General features: G+C 42.8%; 1 protein-coding gene across 2 annotated transcripts in view; it reads right to left on the bottom strand.

Moving 5' to 3' along the window:
- Positions 1 to 25,376, bottom strand: part of COL4A6 (collagen type IV alpha 6 chain) — a 288,733-nt gene that overhangs the window by 37,256 nt on the left and 226,101 nt on the right. For both annotated transcript variants that reach the window (XM_007196388.2, XM_007196387.2), the window contains exons 7-17: positions 23,222 to 23,290; positions 21,495 to 21,530; positions 14,768 to 14,830; positions 13,916 to 13,951; positions 13,695 to 13,736; positions 12,677 to 12,769; positions 11,383 to 11,436; positions 4,093 to 4,152; positions 2,787 to 2,831; positions 2,246 to 2,299; positions 1,014 to 1,083 (exon numbers count right to left, since the gene is read on the bottom strand). In XM_007196388.2, coding sequence (XP_007196450.2) covers positions 1,014 to 1,083; positions 2,246 to 2,299; positions 2,787 to 2,831; positions 4,093 to 4,152; positions 11,383 to 11,436; positions 12,677 to 12,769; positions 13,695 to 13,736; positions 13,916 to 13,951; positions 14,768 to 14,830; positions 21,495 to 21,530; positions 23,222 to 23,290 — 622 coding nt within the window. The remainder of the gene's footprint in view (positions 1 to 1,013; positions 1,084 to 2,245; positions 2,300 to 2,786; positions 2,832 to 4,092; positions 4,153 to 11,382; positions 11,437 to 12,676; positions 12,770 to 13,694; positions 13,737 to 13,915; positions 13,952 to 14,767; positions 14,831 to 21,494; positions 21,531 to 23,221; positions 23,291 to 25,376) is intronic.

Here is a 25,376-nt window from a genome sequence, read left to right on the forward strand (position 1 = left end):
CCACAAAATGTCTCAAAAGAGTTGCAAGGAGATGTCCTCAGGTTAGAAGCACCTTTCTTGCCCTTCATAGGTCTCCCAGATGCTAATGCCCTCATGTGATAATGGGCCTATTTGAGCTAAGGCTCTCCTACTGTTCAGTACTGGTCTGGCCAGGGCTTACCTTCCATGGTAAGATCTGATAAGTACTAGGAAGGTTCTTCTACTACTAGTAATCTTGTGTCATGCCTCAAATCTCTGCCATTTGGGTTAAGGTGTTGAAGTCTACTCTTCATGTTATACACAGGTTTCTTGAGCATGGAACACAGGAAGCCACTGTCAACCATTAACACCTCAGCTTTAATGAGTTTACCAGACAGGGCACAGGCCTGAGAGGATGTGAGGAGAAAGAAGTTAGGAGACCCAGATGGAAGAGGCACTACAGTAGAAGCCTTTGGTCAAGCGAGAAGTAGCTGGAGACACTGACATCTAGATCTCTAGAGAAGGCGAAGGGAAGAGTTGGGCACACACAGTAACTAGAACAGGGAGAGGTGAAGACAAACTTCCAAAGTGTCATACTATTGAGGGCTGTCCTAACCAAAAGATACTTGCTCCCCTAACCAAAGATACTTTTCCACTTCCTGTGAAATTGTCAAGCTCAAGCATGCATGGGATCACGTACATGAGACTCTGTGTGTCCCAGAGTATCAGGCTGAAGTTAGCCTAGCTGGGAGGGTATGAATCCTTCCCTAAGCATCACTAGGAGAACCATTTTAGCAAATCCAGACCCAGGCCAATGCAAATCCTAGTCTTGGTGGACCCAACACAAACATGGAGTATGGGGCTTGGCTTCTTTGCCTAAGACATTGGAGTTAGATTCATTTCCCAAGTTTTGGATCCATGAGTGGCCCTTGTGGGGATCGGGTTTCGCAGCAATCCAGTGGCTGACAAAGTATCCTCTTAACAATTACAGGGGATATAGAATTCAACTTCCTATCTTTTTTTTTTTTTCCACTCCAATCAATGAAAAGTTGCACCTGAGATCACAGCACCATCTGTATCGATGAAAACATCTGGGCCTGGCAGGCCAATGTCACCCTTTTCACCCTGCAAAGATTAAATACATTAAACACAAATATTTCTGTGACCTCATCACGTAAGATTTATGTTCCCTCAAAACCATTCGCTGGGACAATGGAAGGTTCCTCTTTCTGTAACCCCTGATTTCCAGGGCCAAATAATCCATAGGTTAATTTCAAAGTCCAATACATTTAAGATGAAGGTGACACAAGGCAGCCCAGAGGTCTGACGCTCAACTGAGAACCTGTCAAGGACAAGGGATCCCAAGTTTATTTTGCAACCTGACTCCAAGACAATCTGCTTCTGGGCCTGGGAAGCATATCGCAGGAATAGACAATATGGCTATACCCAAGAGGTGCTAAGGAGGGAACAGAGTTTTAACTTTTTTTTCCCACTTTCAGCAGGCTTGGGACTCTGCTACTGTCACGGCCCTTGTTAGTGGGTAATGTCAGGCAGAGAAAGTCAAAAGAGTCCTAATTCTCTCAAAAGGGAGACTCAGGTACCAGAATCAGATAGAGTGGCATATCCAGGGTTTGGGGGGTAGGAGCTGTCTGTCCCAGGTGCAGGCAATAAGGGGATGCATTGCTTGAGAGAATTTAAAAACGATAACAAAACCCAAAAGTTGGCAGTTCTAAACAATGTCAATAATAAAATATTTCTCCTTGTAGGGATGGATTTGCTTGTACGCATTTCGTGTGAAAAGGGTGACATCTAAAATGTCAAAATACTAAAAAATACTCCATTTCATCACATAGGCATTTGCTATGATCTGAATGTTTGTGTCCCCCGAAAATTCATGTTGAAAACCTAATGCCCAAGGTGATGACGATATTAGGAGGTGAGGCCTTTGGGAGGTGATTAGGTCATGAGGGCAGAGCTCCCACCATCGTTATTGCCCTTATAAAAGAGGCCCAAGAGAGCTAGCCTGCCCCTTCCACCATGTGAGGACACAGCAAGAAGTAGGCAGTTTGCAAGCCGGAGGAGGATCTTCACCAGAAATTAACCATACTGGCCCCCTGATCTCAGACTTCCAGCCTCCAGAACTATGAGAAATAAATTTCTCTTTTTCATAAGCCACCCAGTCTGTGATATTTTGTTATAGCAGCCCAAATGGACTAAATAGCATTTATACTAATTCTTCACCCTTCCATCTCCTCAATCCTGGATTTTCACTTCCCAACAACATTACCTTAATTCCTGGGAATCCATTAAGTCCGGGGAAACCTGAAGACCCCTTCTTGCCCTGTGACAGAAACATAGTTACAACTGAATTGAATGTCTAAGAACGTAAGAGGGGGTGGTTTTGGGATTAGGCCAGGGCAAATGGCACAGGGATTTTGGCCGGCATTCCAGGATATATACGGATCATACCTGACTCTGGAAGCCGTAAAATGTTCCAGAAGGCAATATGGCGCTTAGGTAGCCAACTTGCACGTTAGGAGGTACAAGGGCCACAAGGCTAGAGATGAATACAAGCAGGCTGGCCTTGCTAGGCCCTGATAACATGTTAAAGGAGTACGACTGCATCACAGCACTGAACACTGGACACTCATCTTCTTGGGTAAAAACAAAAGAAGTGAGTGGCTGAGATTCTATCAAACAAAGAGAGGCGGACAATTTGAATTGTAAGCAGTGTTTCCCTTTGGATTGATGGTCATGTTAAGTAAAGCAAGAGGGCCTTCTGATTTGGATTTTATACACTGAGGCTTTAATGATATTAACCAAAATACCTGACTCCCTGGAGGGCCTTGGACTCCTTCTAAACCCACGGGACCCTGTAAAGAGAATAGAGGTACCTTAGAAAGATTAATAGCCCATACTAGACAAAGCAACTAGACTTACATAACAAAGCTCTCCAACTGAGATCAGGATTTAGCAGCTCCTAAAACCAGGTAAGAGAATGTTCCTAGACTTGCCTTAATGACTTCTTTCTAAGCACTAATCCATCAGGCTGAATAGGCACACAGGGAATTTTTAAAGAGCTAAATAAATGGAAACATTTTAAGTACTAGGTGGAATTGGGTAGAAGGGCTGGGTGGTATTATACTTAGTCTGCATTAGTTCCAAGTCATGAGATTTTTAAATAGATTGTGGGAGGGCCTCTTGCCTCTCTCCCCCAATGCATTCTTTTGTTGGTGATTTTGTGTTTTCAAGACAAGGGAGTAGAGGAAAGTGGAGAAAGAAATGGCAGGGTAATGGATGAACATTGCTGAATATTCAAAAGACTCTTGACAAACTTCATGACCAAGCTAAAAAGACAATTAATACTCTGAAATGTTGCTTCTTTAAGGCTAAGGTTGGCCAATTACTAACAACGTAAGACCTAAGTGCCTGAAGCTAGGAATCAGAGAGGCTAACAGTTATTTCTCCACTTGAAGTGAGATTATTATTGGAAACTGTTGACTCCAAACATTACTCACTGTGTTCTAGAACTTCCCAGGTTTGTTTCTGTCCTATAAAAATTGCACTTGGTCCTCTTCCTTCCATTCCTGCAAACTGCCCCTACCCCACCTTCCCTCAGGATAGAATGGAATGAAAGTAAGACATGTCATTCTTTAGCCCAGAAGATAATTATAGTTGAGGACAAGGAGAGTAAACGGGCTGAGGAGCCACCTGGTGTAGGGGGTACAGTAAGTCTCCTACATGCGAACGAGTTCCATTCCAAGAGTGCGTTTGTTAAGTCCAGTTTGTTTGTAAGTCCAACAAAGTTAGCCTAGATACCCAACTAACACAATTGGCTATATAGTACTGTACTGTAATAGGTTTATCATACGTTTGCATCTTTGAAAGGTTCACAACTTGAAGGTTCGTACATAGGGGACTTACTGTTCATCATTCCTTATTCAAAGGAGCCACTAAGTCAAGGGAATGTGGCAGAAGGGAGAGCAAGAGGTCTTAGGGACCTGCCCGAGGGTTGAGAAAGAGAAACAAGAGAAGCTTAGGAGGCCATCAAGTTACATAACAGAGATGCAAACAGGAAAGAAAAGGGACTGGGTGACTTGACAGATCCAGGCAAGCAAAATTCCAGGTTCGTACCCTAGGTCCCGGCAAACCAGGAATTCCCTTTTCTCCTTTTTCTCCAGCAATTCCAAATCCCTAAAGGAAAAAAAGAGACCACAGATTATAACATTCATTTCCTCACAGGTCTCCTGGCTCCATCCAAAGCAAGGTGGCAATTTCCAATCAGCTCCACTGTCCCACTGGGAAAGCTCACCATGTTGAGCGTCTCGTCACCGCCTGAGAAACACATAGGACTCGAAGATAATTTGAACCATTCATTCAAGGCTTCTTTTTGGTTCTAGAAGTAATGTCTTCTCCCCAAAAAACTATTACAAGTATTTATGGAAACACGAACTAACAGCATAGAAATGATGACAGATCTAACCTCATTGATTTTACAGATGGGGAAACTAACACTCAGAAGGGCCAAGCATCTTGCATGGGTTAGAGAGTCAATGAAATATTCAGGGCTTCAGCTTCTATTCCAGGGCCCTTTCCAAGAGAACAGGCCGCTTCCCACCATCTAGGAGCCTGGGTCAAAGATGACCCACAAATGGAGAATTGTGTTAATCCTTGGGGATCGATGCTAGAGAGAAGAGCTTTTGCCCTTTGGAGACATGACGACTGCAACATCGTCTTCAGTGGGAAGGAGTGTTTCTATCTAGGCGTGATCTAGAACCGTGCGGGCTTTAGGAACACTCTCAAAGGGACTGCAGGATGGTCGCCAACCCCTCTTGCCCTGCTCACAGGAGGTGAGGGCTTGCAGCCACGGACATGACTTGGGGATTCTCTAGGAACAAGCAGAAATCCAAAAAGCAGAGTGAATGAGAGAGCTTCCTCCCCTCTGGGTCCAGGGCAAGCATATTCTGGGCCCCCGAGATACAGAAGAATTCATTACCAGAGTGGATAAAGTCTTTCATGGCAAATGTAATCGAGGTCACTTTGTTGTTACTGTTTAAAATGGGACTTCCTGGAGCACGAATTTTGGCAAATAGCATTTAGGTCTATTATGAGAGTAAAGGAGGCAGTGAAGTTTTCTCAAATGTAAGCCTGTGAAAGACACTAAATGTTATGGCTCATCTCCTGTTGTCCTCTTGATGTGACCTGGCTCAGCTGATTGTAAAAGCACTGCTCCAATCCCATTTGTAGTGTTTTTCTTCCTCTTCCATACTCAGAGCATTCCCGTGGGTACAGCTGGCTGAATAGCCCTTAGTTTTCTAGGCCCAAGTTTTTACTTTCTTTTGTTTTTAAAACGTGAGTTGTTTTTATTGTTGTCGTTGTTGAGGAGGGGAGTGTATGTCTGTGAAGGGTCCAACTCAAAGCAGCCTTTGGTTCCTACTTGCCTTCCCTCTTTTCTACATCTACAGTTAGGAGTCAAATTGCTCAGACCTCATGCTGAATAGGATTTCTATTTGAAAGGCCCGTGTGTCAAACTGAATGCAAACTTAGTTCTGCAGCTCAAATTGGAAACCAAGGCATGCTGCCCCCTGGTGGCATGTATCTATTGGCGGCTGAAGTCAAACACTTCACGGAGCCTTCCCGGGCCTGTGCACAGAAGCTACGGCAGCCCAAGCTGCCCCAAGCTCTTCAAGCACTAAGCCGGGTTCCGGATGAAAGTCTGGGAGCAGAAGGTCTGTATCACATTCACTTCTGCCTCCTCCAAGGCATGTTACTGTAGTCTGAATGCATACAAGGTGGTCCAATACATACTTGTTGAATTAAATGGAACAGTGACCCAGGGAAAAAACTGTTCAAAAGCGCGAGAAAAACAATGTCCAGCACGGGTTCGAGCCCTGGTCCGGGAAGATCCCACACGCCGCAGAGCAACTAAGCCCCTGCACCACAACTACTGAGCCTGCGCTCTAGAGCCCACGAGCCACAACTACTGAGCCTGTGCGCCTAGAGCCCATGCTTTGCAACAAGAGTAGCCACCAGTCTCCACAACTAGAGAAAGCCCGCGCGCAGCAATGAAGACCCAATGCAGCCAAAAATAAATAAATAAAATAAATTTTTTTAAAAATGGGAAAAATGAGCCTCTAGGGCTTCCCTGGTGGAGCAGTGGTTAAGAATCCGCCTGCCAATGCAGGGGACATGGGTTCGAGTCCTGGTTGGAGAAGATCCCACATGCTGCAGAGCAACTAAGCCCGTGCGCCACAACTACTGAGGATGCACTTTAGACCCCACGAGCCACAACTAATGAAGCTTGCACGCGTAGAGCCCATGCTCCGCAACAAGAAAAGCCACTGCAATGTGAAGCCCGTGCACCACAACAAAGAGTAGACCCTGCTTGCTGCAACTAGAGAAAGCCCGCGTGCAGTAACAAAGGCACAACTCAGCCAAAAATAAATAAAAGAAAAGAAATAAATTTATTTAAAAAATAATAAAAATAATAAAAATGAAAAAAAAAAAAAAAGAATGTCCAGGAACCATCTCACAGCCTCCACCTATCTTTTCCACAGTTGTAAAGACAAGGGGTCCTTGTCCTTCTTCTCCAGAAAGCAGAAAGAGCCTCTGGACTCCTGCTTTCTCAGAGAGAGGGTCTGAGAGCTTGAGCTACAAGGTGAGCAAAAAAACATATACAAAGTTTAAAAGGGGAAAAAAAATTGTTAAAAAGCAATTTGTGTGTCGGGGTTAGAGTCAATAAAACATACAAATTGCAAGATATTGGGCTGTAGGCTCAGCTTGTCTCCCAGCACAGGGGGGCCCTGTACGAGGCCCTGCTGAACAAGCTGCTCTAGCAAGATGTCTTGGGCCCCGGCCCCGGCCCAGCTGGTCGCCACCACGAGCTGACCAGCACCCACTGCTCCCTTACCCCTTCTCAGGCACGGTCACGGACCCCTCATTAGAGCACTAGCTTAGCTGTTTACAGGCCGGCTCTCTAGGGCCCTGGGCTCCTGGCATTTTGGGTTCATGGATATTAGTGGCTCTGCAAAAACTCAACTTCAGTCACGTGGCTGGGAGTCGGGGCGGACAGCAGGGTGACGAGGGGGGTGTGAGAAAAAGGCAAGCTGCAAACAGTAGGCTGGAACCAGGGGCTGTCAGGCCCCGCTGCGGAGTGAAAGGCACTTTGGCCCTGGGTCCTCAGAGGCCTGCTGGCCCGAGAGGCAGGCCAGCACGGTCACCCTCTCTGCCTGAGCTCCTTGCCCGGCCCCAGCGAGGGCGGTGCACAGGGGCGAGGCCCACCTGCACAGGGAGGGCGGGAAGGCGGGAGGGAGGCTGAAGCCTGAAAAGGGGGACTGAGGCCATGGCGGAGGGGCGGGGAATGATCATATTTGGGGGTCACATTTTGGAGGCTACACTGCAGCCATCGGTTCAGCTTGGCACCGCGAGGGTGACTTGAGATGTGAAACTTGAGAGGTCAGGAAAGTCAGTCTCCTTGTCAGCTCTGACCCTGTCACACTGCTGCTACTGCCCCTCAGGGCACCGGGTTGGGCGGGGAGAGGAGGGGAGGGCTTAGCTTAAGTCTGTCAAGATGGGGCTCCTCCTCCGAAGGACCTACCTGAAGTTACTGGAAAGCCTGGTGCTCAGCAGAAGAACTCCCGCCTGTCCAGTAGTTGCCTCAGATCCACTCAATAGGTACCTCAGGATTCACTGCTTTCTTCCCTTCTCTCTCCCATCATCTGCCATGTTGCCTTACCCCGCGTGTGCTGGTGCCTTGGAGGGCACAGAGGTATATGACTCTCTCTGACAATCTCCACGGGAGCATCTGTGGCCTACACGTGAGTGTGCTGCTGGGACAATGTCATGAAATGTGTGAGGCTGGGGCTGAGCCAGAAAAGCAAGGATGCTGGGTCACTGCAGAAGGGGCAAGGGAAAGAAAGGGAGGTCTAAATCGCTCAGGTTGGCCACTTGTCAGCAGCTCCTGCAAAGATCTGGGCTAGGATGGAAAGGAAACAAATGGTTGAAGGGAACATTTCAGATTCCCTAGAGATTTCCACCCTCAGCGCTGCCTTGTTTCTCAGTGAGTGTGGATAATTGAAAGCCGACATGAGGGCCTTGGATTTGAGAAGTGTCACCACCTTTCTTCTTACAATGATTCTGGCAGAAGCCACAGAAGTTACCTATAAATGTTCCCATTAAGCAGATAGAGATATTAGCAGCAAAGGAGTTATAGGATTTGGCCAGGGTTGCATGTGGAATCCACACCAAAGTGGCCTGAGAACTCTGGTTTCTTGATTCCCACTCTCTGAAAATACGCTGTACCATATAAAGGAAGCTTGTTTTCCACCTTGGATGTCTTTACAATCAACTGGGGTTTCTATTTGTCAGGCCACACTGTGAAACACTGGAAATGCTGAGCTTGAAACGGTATTGCAATTTATCACTGTGCATTGCTGTCAGTCAGTGTGTCTTTCTTTTTACAAGGCAAAAGGGAACGGGTGAAATTGCAGAAGGGGAAATCCTCTGAGGTAGAACAGGGAAGGGAATGGTAAGGAGGGAGGGAGCGTGAGCCAGTGAACTGCAAAGCACCAGAGGTCACGCAATCCACGACCACCATGACAAGAATGAACTGAACAGTAGGGGGCAGTATGGTATGAGGAAAAAGCCTGGAGTTGGCTAGTATTCAAGAAAACTGAATTTCAGTCTCAGCTCTTCTAATAACTTGCTGGCTGACTCTGCACAAGCCTCTTTACCCGTTCAGGCCATGGTTTCCTCATCAGTCAGGGATATAAACCCAGCCCACCTTGCTTACATCATAGGGATGATATGAGGTGACTACAATCTCTGTGAAATGCTCACAAAGAAAGGTGCAGACATTATTCCCCAACCCACTTGCAAAGTACTCTATATCTGTGCTGTCCAATCGAAAGATAATGTGAACTACTATGTTATTTTAAGTTTTCTAGTAGCGTCATTAAAAAAGTAAAACAAATAGGTGAGATTAATTTAACAACATTCTATTTAACCAAACACATCATAAATATTGTCATTTCAACACTGACGTAAAAATTGTTAATGAGATAATTTAGATTATTTTCCTCATACCTAGGTTTGGAAATCTGGTGTGTGTTTTACACTTACAGCACATCTCATTTCAGACTATCCACATTTCAAGGGATTGGTAGCTGTTATGTGGCTAGTGGCTATCATATTGGACAGCACAGATTTATACTTTGTAAAGAAACCTGATGAACATTGTGAGCTGGGCCTCAGAACAGTAGATATGACCATTGCCACGTGACATATATACAGAGAGGTTCAGATACTTGAAGGCCCAGAGCTGGGGCTGAGGCTGAAGTCCAGGTGTCTTGTCTCCAACATCAAGATTCTTTCCCTTTATGATTCATTAGATACTGAGCTGATTAAAATCAAGGCCATTGAATAGATGGTTCTCTGTTGCCCCTGTGTCTCTATGGAGTAGTAGGGATCATTGTGGAAGCAATCTGTGCCACTGGCTCTACTGGCTGTGTTTTCCGGCGATCTGGAAAGACCCAAAGTGTTTCAAAGAACTGCAGGGAAGCACCGGACTCATCTCTCCCCCCTTTGCCAGCAAGCCGGGGGCAGGCCTAGTCATCTTTGATTCATCCATTTCCCTCCTGACCCCTACACCCAATCCATGGAAATCTCATCAGCTCCTTCAAAACATATCTTGTAGTTTAAGAGATATATCAACCAAATGTAATGTGTGAGCATCATTTGGATTCTGATTCAAAACCAGGTAATTATAAAAAAATATATTTATGAGACAATCATAAACCTGAATTCTGACTTAACAGATATTGTCATTTCTGATAATTAATTAGTGGTGATGAAATCATCATTATGTTTTTTAAAAGTCCTTATCTCTTAGAAATATTGAGGTATTTGTAATGAAATGCTACATCTGTTGTTGGCTTCAGATTGGCCATGAGTTGCTAATTATTGAAGCTAGGTGATGGGTACACAGGGGGACCATTATGCCATTCTCCCTACTTTGTATATGTTTGAAATGTTCTGTAACAAAAATTTTAAACTTTTTACATTTTGAATCCATGCACTTCTCTCCATTTCCACTGCCATCATCCTAGTCCAAGCCACCACCATTTCTCACCAGGATTGTTGCAGCAGCCTCTGTTTGCTGCCTTCCCCTCCCCCCATCCTCCATGACCCAGCCCCCCAACTCCCACTACCACCAGAGAGATCTTAAAAATACAAGTCAGGGCCTTCCAATGGCTTCCCATTACATTTGACATAAAAGCCACATTTGACCTACAAAGGTCTCCATGATCTGGCTCCTGCCTCTCTGCCTGGTTCTTGGCCTTGCTCACTCTTCTCCACCCGCTCGCCTTCTTGCTATTCCTCTAAAGCACTGAGCTTGTTCCAACCTCAGGGTGTTGACACTTGTGGTTCCCTTGGCCAGAAACACTCTTCCCGACCTTTCACATGACTCGCTCCCTCATAATAAGCGCTCCCTCAGAGAGGCCCTTCTTTTTTTTTTAAAGATTGATTGATTGATTGATTGATTGATTGATTACTATGTTGGGTCTTCGTTTCTGTGCTAGGGCTTTCTCTAGTTGCGGCAAGCGGGGGCCACTCTTCATCGCGGTGCGCGGGCCTCTCACTATCGCGGCCAGAGAGGCCCTTCTTGACCACTCTGTCCAAAGGTGCCCATCCCGTTCCCCATCAACACTCCATCACTTTTACCCTTTTTTATCTTCTATGTATCACTTACCAATATATGAACTTGTTCTCCTTCATTTGTTTACTTGTTGATTCTCTCCCCTCCCTCATCCCCCCCAATTGGAATGTACTTTCCTCAAGGACTTTTACTTATCTGACTGTTAGTTGCTGTTGCAGCCTTAGAGTCCAGCAGAAGACCTGGCAAATAGGGGCCCTCAAAATGTATTTGTTGGGTGAAAGAATGTAAGATACAAGGGCATATAGGAAAGTGAAAATAGGATCACTAACACTAACTACCATTTACTCAACAATTGATACATGCCAGGTATTTATTAAGCCCTTTTCATGCATATTATCTCATTTAATTCTCATAACCACCCCCATTATTATCCCTTTTTTGGTAGGTTAGGAAACTGAGGCTCAGAAAAGTTAAGAAACTTGTCCAAGGTTACATAGCTAGAAACTGCTGAAATCAGAAGTCAAGCCTAGGTCTGTTTTAACTCTAGAGCTTGAGATAATAACCTCTAAGCTATATAGTCTCATAAAGAACCTAATGTCCCCATGGGTTTGAGAAACAAGACATTTCCTTAAATGCCTTCTAACAATGAAGACGGTGAAATTCTCTACAATAACCACAGGAAGGAGGTCTTCCTGTTAGCTTTCTATTGGTATAGCTTTTGTCCAATCAGATCCTTGAATACACGTTGACCAAATAGAGAGACTTACCGGGAGACCTGGAGGACCACTTATTCCTGGGAAGCCCTGAAGCCCTGGTTCACCCTGGAAAATCGACCAAAGCTTAGTGAGTAGCAGCAGGAAGCAGTGAACATAAAGGCGATGGTTCCCTTGAGTTACTTGGGCTGGGCAGTGGGAAACCATAGGGTATCACAATTGGGACACCAGAGGCTGGTGCAGATTGCCTAGTCTCCAAAACTAGTAACTACACCAGGATGTCTTAGTTTACGGAGCCCTTAGTAGTGTGGAAAGGACCAAAGTCCATGACAGGCAAAGAAAACTACCCAAAACAGAGTCTCAAATGCTCAGGCTAATTGGGAGATAGAAAAGATGATCATCTGCTTTCTTTCTAGCGGAAGAAGCTGTTCATTGCGATTTCCTCTAGCAAATTACTGGCTGCAAAGACATCAATGGTTTTGGGAAAAGAGTAACAATTACAGTTTGCAAAGGGCCACATAATACTCTAATCTCTTTCCTTGATATGCTAATTTATCTATAAGTGCCATGAAAGGGCTCCCTAAGGTTTGGGAATGATTAGGGAGGCAGGCAATTTTTCATATGCTCCCAAACTGTTCCCAACTCGATAATTACTTCCTGTAAACCTGGAGAAGGCCTGGAGCTGTTGCCTCCACAAAGACAGAATTAAAGAAATGGGACTAAACACCTTCCCCTGCCTGGGTCCCTTGACCACAGGTGCAGGATCACAAAACTTAAGGAATCCCCAGGAAGGAAGGGAAGTCAGGTTATTGAAAGATATCTGCACACCTTAACAGCAAACAGTCATTCAAATACAACCATGTGTACACTCATATCAAAATACAGATTATAAAATATCTCGGTTAAACAGGTCTCCAGCTTCAGCCTTGGTAGTTCAGATCAGGCAAATTAGGGCATCTACTGCCACTTGGTGACAGTATACCCTGTTTGCAGGGTCATGTTCTGAGGGCAAATAATTTCTTTAAATAGATAACTTGAAAGCAACCATTATACCCTATTGTTCTGTCACAGTGCTTTGGGGACAACATAAGTATTGACAGGGTTGGTAGTTAGGAGGAAAAAAACCCAACTATTCAATGTTTGTTTTAAGTTATTCAGCATTTTGATAACTGAATCTGCAAAACAAACACAGAAAATAGCACTTGAACGAATATTCAGAAACCCAGGCAAGCTCATATCCATATTACCCAGAACCCTCTATCCTTCCAGTATACTCTGGTTATTAGAGTTGAACTCTGGTATTAATAGGAAAAGGCTTATTAACTTCTTGTTCTCAAATGTTCACTACCTTGGATCCTTTCTTCCCTTTGGGAAATCCCATGAATTCCAGTTCCCCAGTAGATGGTGGGGGTCCTGCAGGGCCAGGCAGGCCAACATCCCCCTGTAAGATCAAAGGAAACATTAAGCAAAGCAGACACCACACAGATATTTCTCCGGAGGGGAGGTTTGTCCTCAGGATGTAATTCACAAATCAACTGTCCATGACTTTAGCCTCTTCACCCTCACCCTTGCATCAATGAGGAAACAAAGCTACCAGTCTCAAGGGGTGAAAAGAATTATAAGCCTGACCAGATGCATTTTGTACCAGCACTGCAGAGGGAGAAAGCAAAATGGATGAAAGTAAATGGCAGGTTCACGGTTGCCATGGTCATGCATGAAAGGGTGTTTAGAAGAAAGCAAAAAAGGATTTGAGCAAGGTAAATGGCTACATTTTGGCAACAGTGATCAGACTCTAATTGGTCCAATCATTGCCAAGAGCACAAGCAGAGGCAGTGAAGTCCCTGTTGGAACAGTGAAGACTGGATTTGCTCCTTGAAGACAGTGCAATCTACAAGAGGCAGCTGCCAAGGATGGGGAGGGCAAGCTCCCAGTCTCCCTTGAGGCTCCTAAATCACTATACAGTTTGTATAGAGGGAAATAGGAGAATGAGGGAAGGGAAATAAAAGGGAATGATGAGAGAGGGTTAAGAAGGAGAGATAGAGGAAATAGAGAGAGGAGGAGGAGGAGGAGGAAGGATGGAGAGAAGAGAAGCAGAGAAAAGGAAAGAGAAGGTGACACAATATAATACAAATCAGCAGGGAAGTACCCAGGTGGAAGGAAGAGAAAATATATCTCAAGAGCGTATGTTTGTAAGACATGTACATTTCAAAGGTAGGAAGCAGGAAGATTACAATATTTTGAAGGAAAAAGACCACAGTAGCCTATGTGTGCACATGCAGCCCTAACACAAGCAGGCACACGTGTGCAGCTAGAGACATTTCTAGGAGCATATGGACTGCAGAGCGTATGTTCCAAAATTTATTTACCTTGACTCCTTTCTCTCCTTGGAAACCTAACCCCATATTCCCCTGGGGCACAGGGGTGTAGGGAGGAAAAACAAAATCAATTACTAAACAACCTCCAGGAACTTAAATTGGAATGCAGTCTTTTTTACCAGAAAGTATGTTTAACCAGACCAGAATATCTCTGGGGAAACTAGAGCACTTAGTGGTAGGAGGTCAAATGCCCCAAGACAAAGTATACTTACATCAGGACCAGGGAAACCAGGGGGGCCTGGAGGACCCTAGATTTAAAATGAAAGGAAAGAGTGCTTTTTAGTTTCAGCCCCGAAGAATCTAGGCATGTTGAGAGTCATTGAAGATAAGTCCCCCACCCCCTTGGTGTGGTCTGGCTTTGGTGTAGCAGATTCTAGCTCCTTCTCCCTGGATTCCTTTTTTTTTAAATCTCCTTTGAAATTTCCCCAATTGACCTGATAACCACATTCATGCTAAGGTAGTGAAGACTTCATGTGTCATTCTTCCCATTAGGCCAGCACTTTTTAAATGATGACTTTTGGTGAAAGTAAACCGAAGTAATCAGTGGTGGTGGGATTTCACACACTGGAGAGAGAACAATCTGGGGATGTGGATTTCCCAGAACCTCACAGATGGCTGGCTACGCTCTTCCTATAGCCAGTGATGGGAAATAGGTAGGTGGGAAGAGGTCTCCAAGGTGAAGTGTTGAGAAAGATTTTGAAGCTGCCTCTGTGCTCAGGGTGGGTGATAATGGTGTGATTAATTAGCAATGTCTGTCGTGGGTAAGGGGAGTGGAAGGTCACAATAGATGTGCCGGGTATTAGCCATCCTTGGGCTACACTTTAGGTCGAGCTAGACTAGGAGGTTTTGGAGGCACAGAGTGGATGGTCAGAGAGACTCTGATAAAAGAAGATAACAAATAGCTCCTTACAAGAGCATGCTTCACTTTAACCGCCAAGAATGGAAGTTGCCTTTCTCTGCTAGGAGGGCCTACATTTACATAGGCTTACATTTAATCCACGGCCTAGTAGGGAAAGCATTCATGTGAATGCTGTGAACACGTGGTAGATTTAGGTGGGTCTTACTTGCAATCCTGGTGGTCCTATGGGTCCCACAGCTCCTGGAGATCCGGGTGCTCCTTGTGGGCCCTAGAGAGGCACGTTTTTATCAAGGTCAAAAAAGTATGGCAGTTTCTCAAGAAAAATATATCCACAAGAATTGCACAAGAATGTTCATAGCAACTTTATTCATGATAGTTAAAAACTGAGAAAAAACGATGGCCCAAAACCTATGGGATGCAGCAAAAGCAGTTCTGAGAGGAAAGTTTATAGCAATACAATCCTACCTCAAGAAACAAGAAAAATCTCAAATAAACAACCTAACCTTACAGCTAAAGCAATTAGAGAAAGAAGAACAAAAAAAACCCCGAAGTTAGCAGAAGGAAATAAATCATAAAGATCAGATCAGAAATAAATGAAAAAGAGATGAAGGAAACAATAGCTAAGATCAATAAAACTAAAAGCTGGTTCTTTGAGAAGATAAACAAAATTGATAAACCATTAGCCAGACTCATCAAGAAAAAAAGGGAGAGGACTCAAATCAATAGAATTAGAAATGAAAAAGGAGAAGGAAAAACTGACACTGCAGAAATACAAAGGATCATGAGAGATTACTACAAGCAACTATATACCAATAAAATGGACAACCTGGAAGAAACACAAATTCTTAGAAAAGCACAAGCTTCCGAGACTGAACCAGGAAGAAATAGAAAATATAAACAGACCAATCACAAGCACTGAAATTGAAACTATGATTAAAAATCTTCCAACAAACAAAAGCCCAGGACCGATGGCTTCATAGGCAAATTCTATCAAACATTTAGAGAAGAGATAACACCTATCCTTCTTAAACTCTTCCAAAATATAGCAGAGGGAGGAACACTCCCAAAATCATTCTATGAGGCCACCATCACCCTGATACCAAAACCAGACAAAGACACTACAAAAAAAGAAAACTACAGGCCAATGTCATTGATGAACATAGATGCAAAACTCCTCAACAAAATACTAGCAAACAGAATCCAGCAGCACACCAAAAGGATCATACACCATGATCAAGTGGGGTTTATCCCAGGAACGCAAGGGTTCTTCAATATATGCAAATAAATCAACGTGATACACCATATTAACAAACTGAAGAATAAAAACCATATGATCATCTAAATAGATGCAGAAAAAGCTTTCAACAAAATTCAACACCCGTTTATGATAAAAACTCTCCAGAAAGTAGGCATAGAGGTAACTTACCTCAACATAATAAAGGCCATATATGACAAAATCACAGCCAACATCATTCTCAATGGTGAAAAACTGAAACCATTTCCACTATGATCAGGAAAAACAATGTTGCCTACTCTCACCACTATTATTCAACATAGTTTTGGAAGTTTTAGCCACACCAATCAGAAAAGAAAAAGAAATAAAAGGAATACAAATTGGAAAAGAAAATGTAAAACTGTCACTGTTTGCAGATGACATGATATTATACATAGGGAATCCTAAAGCTATCAGAAAACTACTAGAGCTAATCAATGAATTTGGTAAATTAGCAGAATACAAAATTAATGCAAAGAAATCTCTTGCATTCCTATACACTAATGATGAAAAATCTGAAAGAGAAATTAAGGAAACACTCCCATTTACCACTGCAACATAAAGAATAAAATACCTAGCAATAAACCTACGTAAGGAGACAAAAACCGGTATGCAGAAAACTATAAGACACTGATGAAAGAAATTAAAGATGATACAAACAGATGGAGAGATATACCATGTTCTTGGATTAGAAGAATCAACATTGTGAAAATGACTATACTATCCAAAGCAATCTACAGATTCAATGCAATCCCTATCAAACTACCAATGGCATTTTTCACAGCACTAGAACAAAAAATTTCACAATTTGTATGGAAACACAAAAGACCCCAAATAGCCAAAGCAATCTTGAGAAAGAAAAATGGAGCTGGAGGAATCAGGGTCCCTGACTTCAGACTATACTACAAAGCTACAGTAATCAAGACAATATGGTACTGGCACAAAAACAGAAATATAGACCAATGGAACAGGATAGAAAGCCCAGAGATAAACCCACGCACATATGGTCATCTTATTTTTGATAAAGGAGGCAAGCATATACAGTGGAGAAAAGACAGCCTCTTCAATAAGTGGTGCTGGGAAAACTGGACAGCTACATGTAAAAGAATGAAATTAGAACACTCCCTAACACCACACACAAAAATAAACTCAAAATGGATTAAAGACCTAAATGTAAGGCCAGACACTATAAAACTCTTGGAGGAAAACATAGGCAGAGCACTCCATGACATAAATCACAGCAAGATCCTTTTTGACCCACCTCCTAGAGAAAAGGAAATAAAAACAAAAATAAACAAATGGGACCTAATGAAACTTAAAAGCTTTTGCACAGAAAAGGAAACCATAAACAAGATGAAAAGATAACCCTCAGAATGGGAGAAAATATTTGCAAATGAAGCAACTGACAAAGGATTAATCTCCAAAATATACAAGCAGCTCATGCAGCTCATACAGCTCAATACCAAAAAACAAACAGCTCAATCCAAAAACGGGCAGAAGACCTAAATAGACATTTCTCCAAAGAAGGAATACAGATTGCCAACAAACACATGAAAGGAGGCTCAACATCACTAATCTTTATAGAAATGCAAATCAAAACTACAATGAGGTATTACCTCACACCGGTCAGAATGTCCATCATCAAAATATATACAAAGAATAAATGCTGGAGAGGGTGTGGAGAAAAGGGAACCCTCTTGTTGGTTGGAATGTAAATTGATACAGCCACTATGGAGAACAGTATGGAGGTTCCTTAAAAACCTAAAAATAGAACTACCATACGAGCCAGCAATCCCACTACTGGGCATATACCCTGAGAAAACCATAATTCAAAGAGTCATGTACCAAAATGTTCATTGCAGCTCTATTTACAATAGCCAGGACATGGAAGCAACCTAAGTGTCCATCGACAGATGAATGGATAAAGAAGATGTGGCACATATATAGCATGGAATATTACTCAGCCATAAGAAGAACCGAAATTGAGTTATTTGTAGTGAGGTGGATGGACCTAGAGTTTGTCATACAGAGTGAAGTAAGTCAGAAAGAGAAAAACAAATACCGTATGCTAACACATATATATGGAATCTAAAAAAAAAATTGGTTCTGAAGAACCTAGGGGCAGGACAGGAATAAAGATGCAGACGTAGAGAACGGACTTGAGGACACAGGGAGGGGTAAGGGTAAGCTGGGACGAAGTGAGAGAGTGGCATGGACATACATACACTACCAAATGTAAAATAGATAGCTAGTGGGAAGCAGCTGCATAGCACATGGAGATCAGCTCGGTGCTTTGTGACCACCTAGAGGGGTGGGATTGGGAGGGTGGGAGGGAGGCACAAGAGGGAGGGGATATGGGGATATAAGTATACGTATAGCTGATTCACTTTGTTATAGAGCAGAAACTAACACGACAATGTAAAGCAATTATATTCCTATAAATATGTGAAAAAAAGAAAAAATAATAATAGTTAAAAATTGAAAATGTCAGATGAATGGATAAAGAAGATGTGGTATATTTATACCATGGAATACTACTCAGCCATAAAAAGAATGAAATAATGCTATTTGCAGCAACATGGATGGACCTAGAGATCATCATACTAAGTGAAGTAAGTCAGAAAGAGAAAGACAAATACCATATGATATCACTTATATGTGGAATCTAAAATACAACACAAATGAACTTATCTACGAAACAGAAACAGACTCACAGACATAGAGAACAGACTTGTGGTTGTCAAGGGGGAGGGGAGTGGGGGAGGGAAGGATTGGGAGTTTGGGATTAGCAGATGCAAACATACACAGGATGGATAAACAACAAGGTCCTACTGTATAGCACAGGGAACTATATTCAATATCCTATGACAAACCATAATGGAAAAGAATATGAAAAAGAATATATATATATATATATATATATATATATATATATATATATATATCTGAGTCACTTTTCTATACAGCAGAAATTAACACAACATTGTAAATCAACTATACTTCAATAAAATTAAAAAAAATTGGAAATATCTCAGGTGTCCACTGATACTAGGATTGATTAAAAAAAACTGATACATCTATATGTAGAATAATACTCAACAATAAAAAGTAACAAATTATTGATATATGAAATAATGAGGATGAACCTCAAAAGCACTGTTCTAAGTGAAAGAAGCCAGACCCCGAAGGCTACATATTGTATTATTCTCTTTGTATGAAGTTCTAGAATAGAGAACACTTATCTATGACAGAAAAAAATCAGAACAGTGATTGTCTGTGATGTGCGGCGGGAAGGAGCAGGAGGGAACTTTCTGAGGTGATGGGAATGGTCTGCACCTTAAGAGGGTTTGAGTTACACAGAAGTGTGCATTTGCCAAAACGCAGCAAATGCACATTTAAGATTTGTGTATTTCATTATATGTAAATTTTACATAAAAAGAAAAACTGTAAACAAAATTTGAAGTCTAGCTAATGGTAGGCATGCTGTAGTATTTAGGGGTAAGAGTACTATTGTCTGCAATTAACTTTGAAATGCATCAAAAATAAGATGGCTTGATGGATGGAAGTGTGGTAAAGCAAGTAGAATAAAGTATTCATGGTACAGGTGTTCACTGAAAACTTTCTTCAACTTTGCTCTCTATTTGAAAATTTTCATATTAAAGTGATGAAAAAACCAAAAACTTAAAAAAGAAAAAAGTTATATTAATAGCAGATAAAGTAAACTTTGAGACAAAGAATATTACTAGAGATAAAGAGGGGGCATTTTGTAACAGTAAAATAGTTCAATTCATCAAGAAGACATATATATATATCTTAGATGTGTATGCACCTATTAGCAGAGCTTCAAAATACATGAAGCAAAGACTAATGGAACTGTAAGGAGAAATAGATAAATTCACGATTCTAGATGGAGATTTTAACATCCCTCCCTCAGTAATTAATAGAACAACTAAACAAAAATATCAGTGAGGACAAAGAAGATCCAAACCACATTATCAACTACCTTGACCTAATGGATATTCTTTAGATCACTATACCTGCCCCAAGCAGCTGAATACATAGTCTCTTCAAGTACATACGGAACATTCACCAAGATAGTTCCATAGGTTGGGACATAAAATAAAACTTAACAAATTTAAAAGCATTGAAATCATCCAGAATATGCTCTCTAACTGCAATAAAATCAAACTAGAAATCAATAATATAAAGATATCTGGAAAGTCACAAATTTGGGGAAATTAAACACCACAAATCTCCATGGGTCAAAGAAAAAATCCGAAGGGAAACTAGAAGATACTTTGAAATGAATAATGCCAATATTAAAAGCAAGAGAACGAAATCTGAAGAGAAAGATGGTATGGGAAAATGCATGGCCCTGTTAAAGTTGGGGAGCAGCAATAAGGTGATATGTGCTTAGGTAAGGGATGGAGAGGCTAAGTGAAGTTGAGACTTAGACAGGAGGAAGAGAAAGTAGGGGTTCAAAGGTTCCCCAGGAGTATATGAGAGTAGAACATTGCTCTGACAATAACTAATAACCTGTGGTCTCCTTACTGATCCCAAATCTCTTATCCAGCCAGGAACCACCCCCCTCCCCAAATCTAAGTGGTTTATTTATCATGTCTGTATATGCAGACAAACACTGTACTTCTGGGGGCAGGGAAAGGCATCTCTAAGAGAAGTTATGCAGCAAATACTCTGGATTTTATTCTACAGATTTAGTTAACACACCATCTAAGCCAATGCTGTTTCACTCTAGGAGACCTCTACGCCCTTGGTCCTCACTCATCTCTGTTTACATGTGTGCTTGCTCACACTACTCTCTCTGTTTAGAAAGCTTCCTCCCATTGCCAGCCAGCCTAAATGTCACCCACACTTTTCAGAGGCTACCTTCTCTTAGATATAAAGTTTCTCATGATGTAGCCTGAGGTGGACAGCATCTCGTTCTTGATGCTGTCGGTGGAATCCTTACGCCACATTCCGACTAGTTTTTCACATCCTGGGGTGGGAGGTGTGTGTGTGCAGAGACCGTGTCTGAATTGTCTCAGGGATCACTCCTAGCCCTTTGCTCAGTATCTGTTCTGCTCAGTATCTGTTCTGGAATGGAAGACAAAAGGAAGGAACCGTGATACAGGAAAAGAGGAGGAGAGAAGGGGCCTTTCTGAAGCCACTTCAAAGGAAAATGATGACAATGTGGAAAGTCAAGGAGAAACAAAGCTCTTATTAATACAACTCATGGCCTTTCATGGACTCACTCTTATTGAGTCCCTAAAAATTTTTTCTACATGGAATACCTTTTAAAGAAGAGTGTTTTGCTTCTTTTATTTTACCCACAGTACTCTGAACACACAGAAAACACTTAATAAATGCTTGCCAAATGACAGGCAAAATTCTTTCCTAATACATCCCAGGGAGGATGCAGGTCCCTGGCCGAGAGGTCTGAAAGCCAGCCTGCCATGTCACTGGAGGTAGACAGTCCATCCTCTCAGTACTTTCTCATTTGGAAAATGTCAACAGAGTGATCTATTCTACTTTACCTCTCTGGACTGTCCTTGAGAAGGTCTACAAAGACCTTCGAACACCGTAGAGAGGAATGAAAAGGGGTCATTGGTACTGTTGACTAGACAAACATTGGGAGCTCAACACATAGGTAACAACTTACAGTGATTCCATCCAGTCCGGGCAGCCCAGGCTCCCCCTGAGAAACAGACAAAGGCAGGACATTGAAGAGATGAATACATTAAGCTTGTGGTATTTCACAGATAACTGACCTAAGATGCAATAGGCATAAAAACGCATCACTGAAGCTTGGGCCTCCTCTGTCAAGGTCTTGTATTTTAAATAATGCATGAATTGGACAGATTCAACCATCTACTTTTTTTTTTCCTAAGAAAAATCTAGACTCTAGAAGAAAAATATTATAGCCTTGGTTGAACAGGAATTCATATTTTACTTGGATTAATTAATTTTCACCCTTGCTAGGAACTTATCAATTAGAAACTGCTTCTGGGGGCTGGTGATTTTCCTGCTCTTTTTGGAGGAAAGCAAAGCTACCTTCCGGTGTGCCTTCATCCCCAGAGAACCTGTGCCCATATGTATACAATGCAAATCAGACATTTCAAGGGAGAATCAATAGAGCACATAGTCTCTGATTACGTTTTAATTACTTTGCAGCATCTTAAGTCACCGTATGCACCTGTAATATAACCATCTTGTGGAAATTGCTGTGTTCCGCTGGGTCCAGGGTCTCTTTGGTTTTTGGCAAAACCATTTAATCAATGTTTGCTACAACAATGGTCACATTTTGACACCTGCTAGTCTTACCCCGCTTGGCTTACAGTGAAAAATCAGCCCTCTGCAACCTGAGAAGAGCGCTGCCTGGGTTTTAGCTCTTTGGGAAGCTGGCTTGTGCCTGTGAGCGAGTCACATAGCCTCAGGCTACCTCAGTTTTTCTATCTGTAAAATGAGCAACATGAATCTGACAATCATGATGAGGTCCTTTCCAAGTCTAGCATTCCATCTTCAGCTATGGCTTCTATAGCCAAGAACCCAAACCCTGTACCTTCTTCAGTTCTCAGCTACCCACACCCGTCACTGCCTTCCAAAGTGATTTCCAATATTTCTGGCTCTGTGCATGGGTGGAAGACAGAAAGGTGCCATCTTCAGCTGAGTGAGCTTGGGTGCATCTTCCCCTCCGATGCTGCACACATAGATTCCTGTCTGCTCCCAGGGGAACGATGGGCTCCCTTCCCACTCTGCAAGGGATCAGGGTCAGTCATTTGGCACCAGAGTTTACTGAAGGCCCACAGGATACCAGGCAGCATACACCAAGAATACAGCCACAAGAATACAAAAGGTTCTTGTCAATTCCAGGAAGAGATGAAAGTTTCCAGCCAGCTGCAGAGTTGATGGGCAACTTTTGTAGATAGCCAGGGGCCCAGCGAGGGTGATGGCTGGTATGCAGGTACAGAAAAGGGCGGAGCCATGATCCTGGGCTGGTGGCCATGTTAAGATGGGCAGAGACATACATGGCTTCAAACCAAGGTATGCAGACATCAAAGATTCTGTAGTAGACAAAAGGTATCTGCCTCCAGGAAATGTCTCGGCTTGTCAAGGAAAATGACACCCATGCAAATTGTTTGTTTGCTGATCTGTCTCCTATTTTTGGCCTAGATCTTACAAAGCAAATCTTTTTGACAGTATGGTTGCAAACATTACTGTCAATGTTGCCACCACAAAAAGCTCTGGATTCTTTTTAAATCCAGCTTGGTCTGCGCCTTAAATAGAGACGCAGATGCTAGTTCTGGAAATGTTTTCATTGGATGTGGGGCTCCATCCTGGGGAACTCAGCTTATAGCCTACTCAGCTGTCTGCCTTAGAGGCTCTTACCTTCATTCCTTTGAAACTACCTTGGGCAAGGATAGGTTCACCTTTAGAGCCTTTCTGACCAGGAAGCCCCTGAGTAAAATAAGAAAATTTTGTGAAGAAATGCACGCACATACACACACACACAAACACACACACACACGGTATTGTTAATAGCATGATCTGATCAGATAGAGGATGGAAATGCAAGAGCCTGAAACCATGTGGCTTATTCTACGGCAGAGTTGGCCATGCCAAGGGGGCAAAGTACATCCCCTGAACTGTGTTGTGTCTCAGAGCTGCATGCCTGCTCCCCCAGCCTCCAAGTCAGAAGTCTGTAAAGGGATTAGAAAGTAGACTTTGAATCTATTCAGAGTACCAATCTGAACATCCACATATAATACACATGCCGTTTATAAGCCTATATAGCTGACCTGCTCCATATCTCACAGGTACACGTCACTGACAGGGACTAGGTCTAGGACAGAGGTTAGTGGACTTTTTCTGTAAAGAGCCAGATAGTAAATAATATAGGCTTTGTGGGCCATATCTGTGCTCTGTTTCATATTCTTCTGTTTTTCTTCACAGTCTTTTAAAAATGGAAAAACAAGCCATGGGACAAGGGTCCCATGGGCCAGTTTGCAGACGCCTGGTCTAAGAAATAGCTACAAAACCATCTCCATCCTGTGCTTCAACCATACAGCTTCAGTTTCTACACCTGTCTAAGAGGCTGGTGTATCTCACTGTTAACATGGAAAACAGTTCAAAGTATGCCCAACCCATCCAGTCAGCCAGACTTTTTAATGTCTCAGTGGCAGATGCCGCCTAATATCTGCTAGATGTTGGCCTCCTGGGGAAAATCAATATCCCTATACCTAAGGGGAAGTTGGGATTAGTGTTGGGGGTAGGGCTAAGCTTTGGGGACTGAAGCGTTGATTGAATGATGGATTCCTGAGTTCAAGGTCCATAGGTATAATAAAAGTACAATGTGGTTCCAGAAGCACAAACCAGTTTCTTTCCTAACACTTCCTATTCCCCCTTGTTCTCATGGCCACTACTTTCATCAAAGAAGATTCAAAGGATATCCATTCAGTATTCGGCAGGGTTAGTAAGGTTCAGCTTAGTAAAATACACACCCAAGTTCCTATTTAGGCTTAAGGGGAGGTTTAGGTACAGGATTAGGTTTTACCCTGGTCCTTTGGCTGTCAGGGGCTGTTTATTACCTCAAGATTTCTTTTCTCCCTCTTGGGGGCAGTGATTCCTTACTTTGCTGGATTTCCATTGTCTTAACACAGATGTGATTTGTTTTCCTCCCCTGTTGCCATGGCAGTGTTTGGAGGCCTTTGTGACTCAAACAGCTCATATTATGTTGGTAATACATCTTTCTCCCCCACTCCCTGCTGTATATTGGTTTGGTCCTTAGTTGTGAAGGTCCTTATGCCAATCTGGCGCTTGTGCTTTGTCCATCTCACCTTCTCACGTACGCACTCACACCCACAACTTGGTCACTGAAGGCAATGCTTTCCAGTAAAACGCCAATTAATTCACGTAGCTATGGAATCTAACAGATAGTGCAATTTCTAGCTAAATGTATCACATCAGTACCCTTATTCTCTTAGATTATTTCAAATGAGGTTGAGAATGGGCTTGAAATGTGTTATTTTTCTCTTTCCAGCCACTCATAAAAGCAGCCTTGCAAGGGCATGGTATCTTTTAGAGACCTTTTAGATCTAAATATTTGAGCTCTATCTGGATGAACGGAATGAAATAAAAGTGATGACACCAAGATCCAATAAACGTCTTAACAATCCCAGAACTGAGGGTTGTGATGTGGGGAGTGGGTGGGAAGAGGGAAAACTACGTCAGTGTAGAGCAGGATTTCTCAACTATTTCTCACTATTGATACTTTGGGACAGATGATTCCTTGATGTTGTGATGGGGGGCTATCCTGTGCCAGTAGCACACCCCCAGTTATGAAGACCAAAAGTGTCAATAATAACTGTCAAATGTCCCCGGGGGTGAGGGGCGGGGCAAAATCACCGCTGGTTAAGAATCGCTAGTAGAGACCAAGCTTGCCAAGCCCTTTGGGTCACTGTTAGTGCTCCCATGATCCCATGTAAGCCTTCCAAGTACTGCATCTCCCAATATCGTCTAATGTGGGAAAATGTCAAATAGCCCA

This window comes from Balaenoptera acutorostrata, chromosome X, assembly GCF_949987535.1.
Source record: "Balaenoptera acutorostrata chromosome X, mBalAcu1.1, whole genome shotgun sequence".
In the NCBI taxonomy this organism is placed as follows: domain Eukaryota; kingdom Metazoa; phylum Chordata; class Mammalia; order Artiodactyla; family Balaenopteridae; genus Balaenoptera; species Balaenoptera acutorostrata.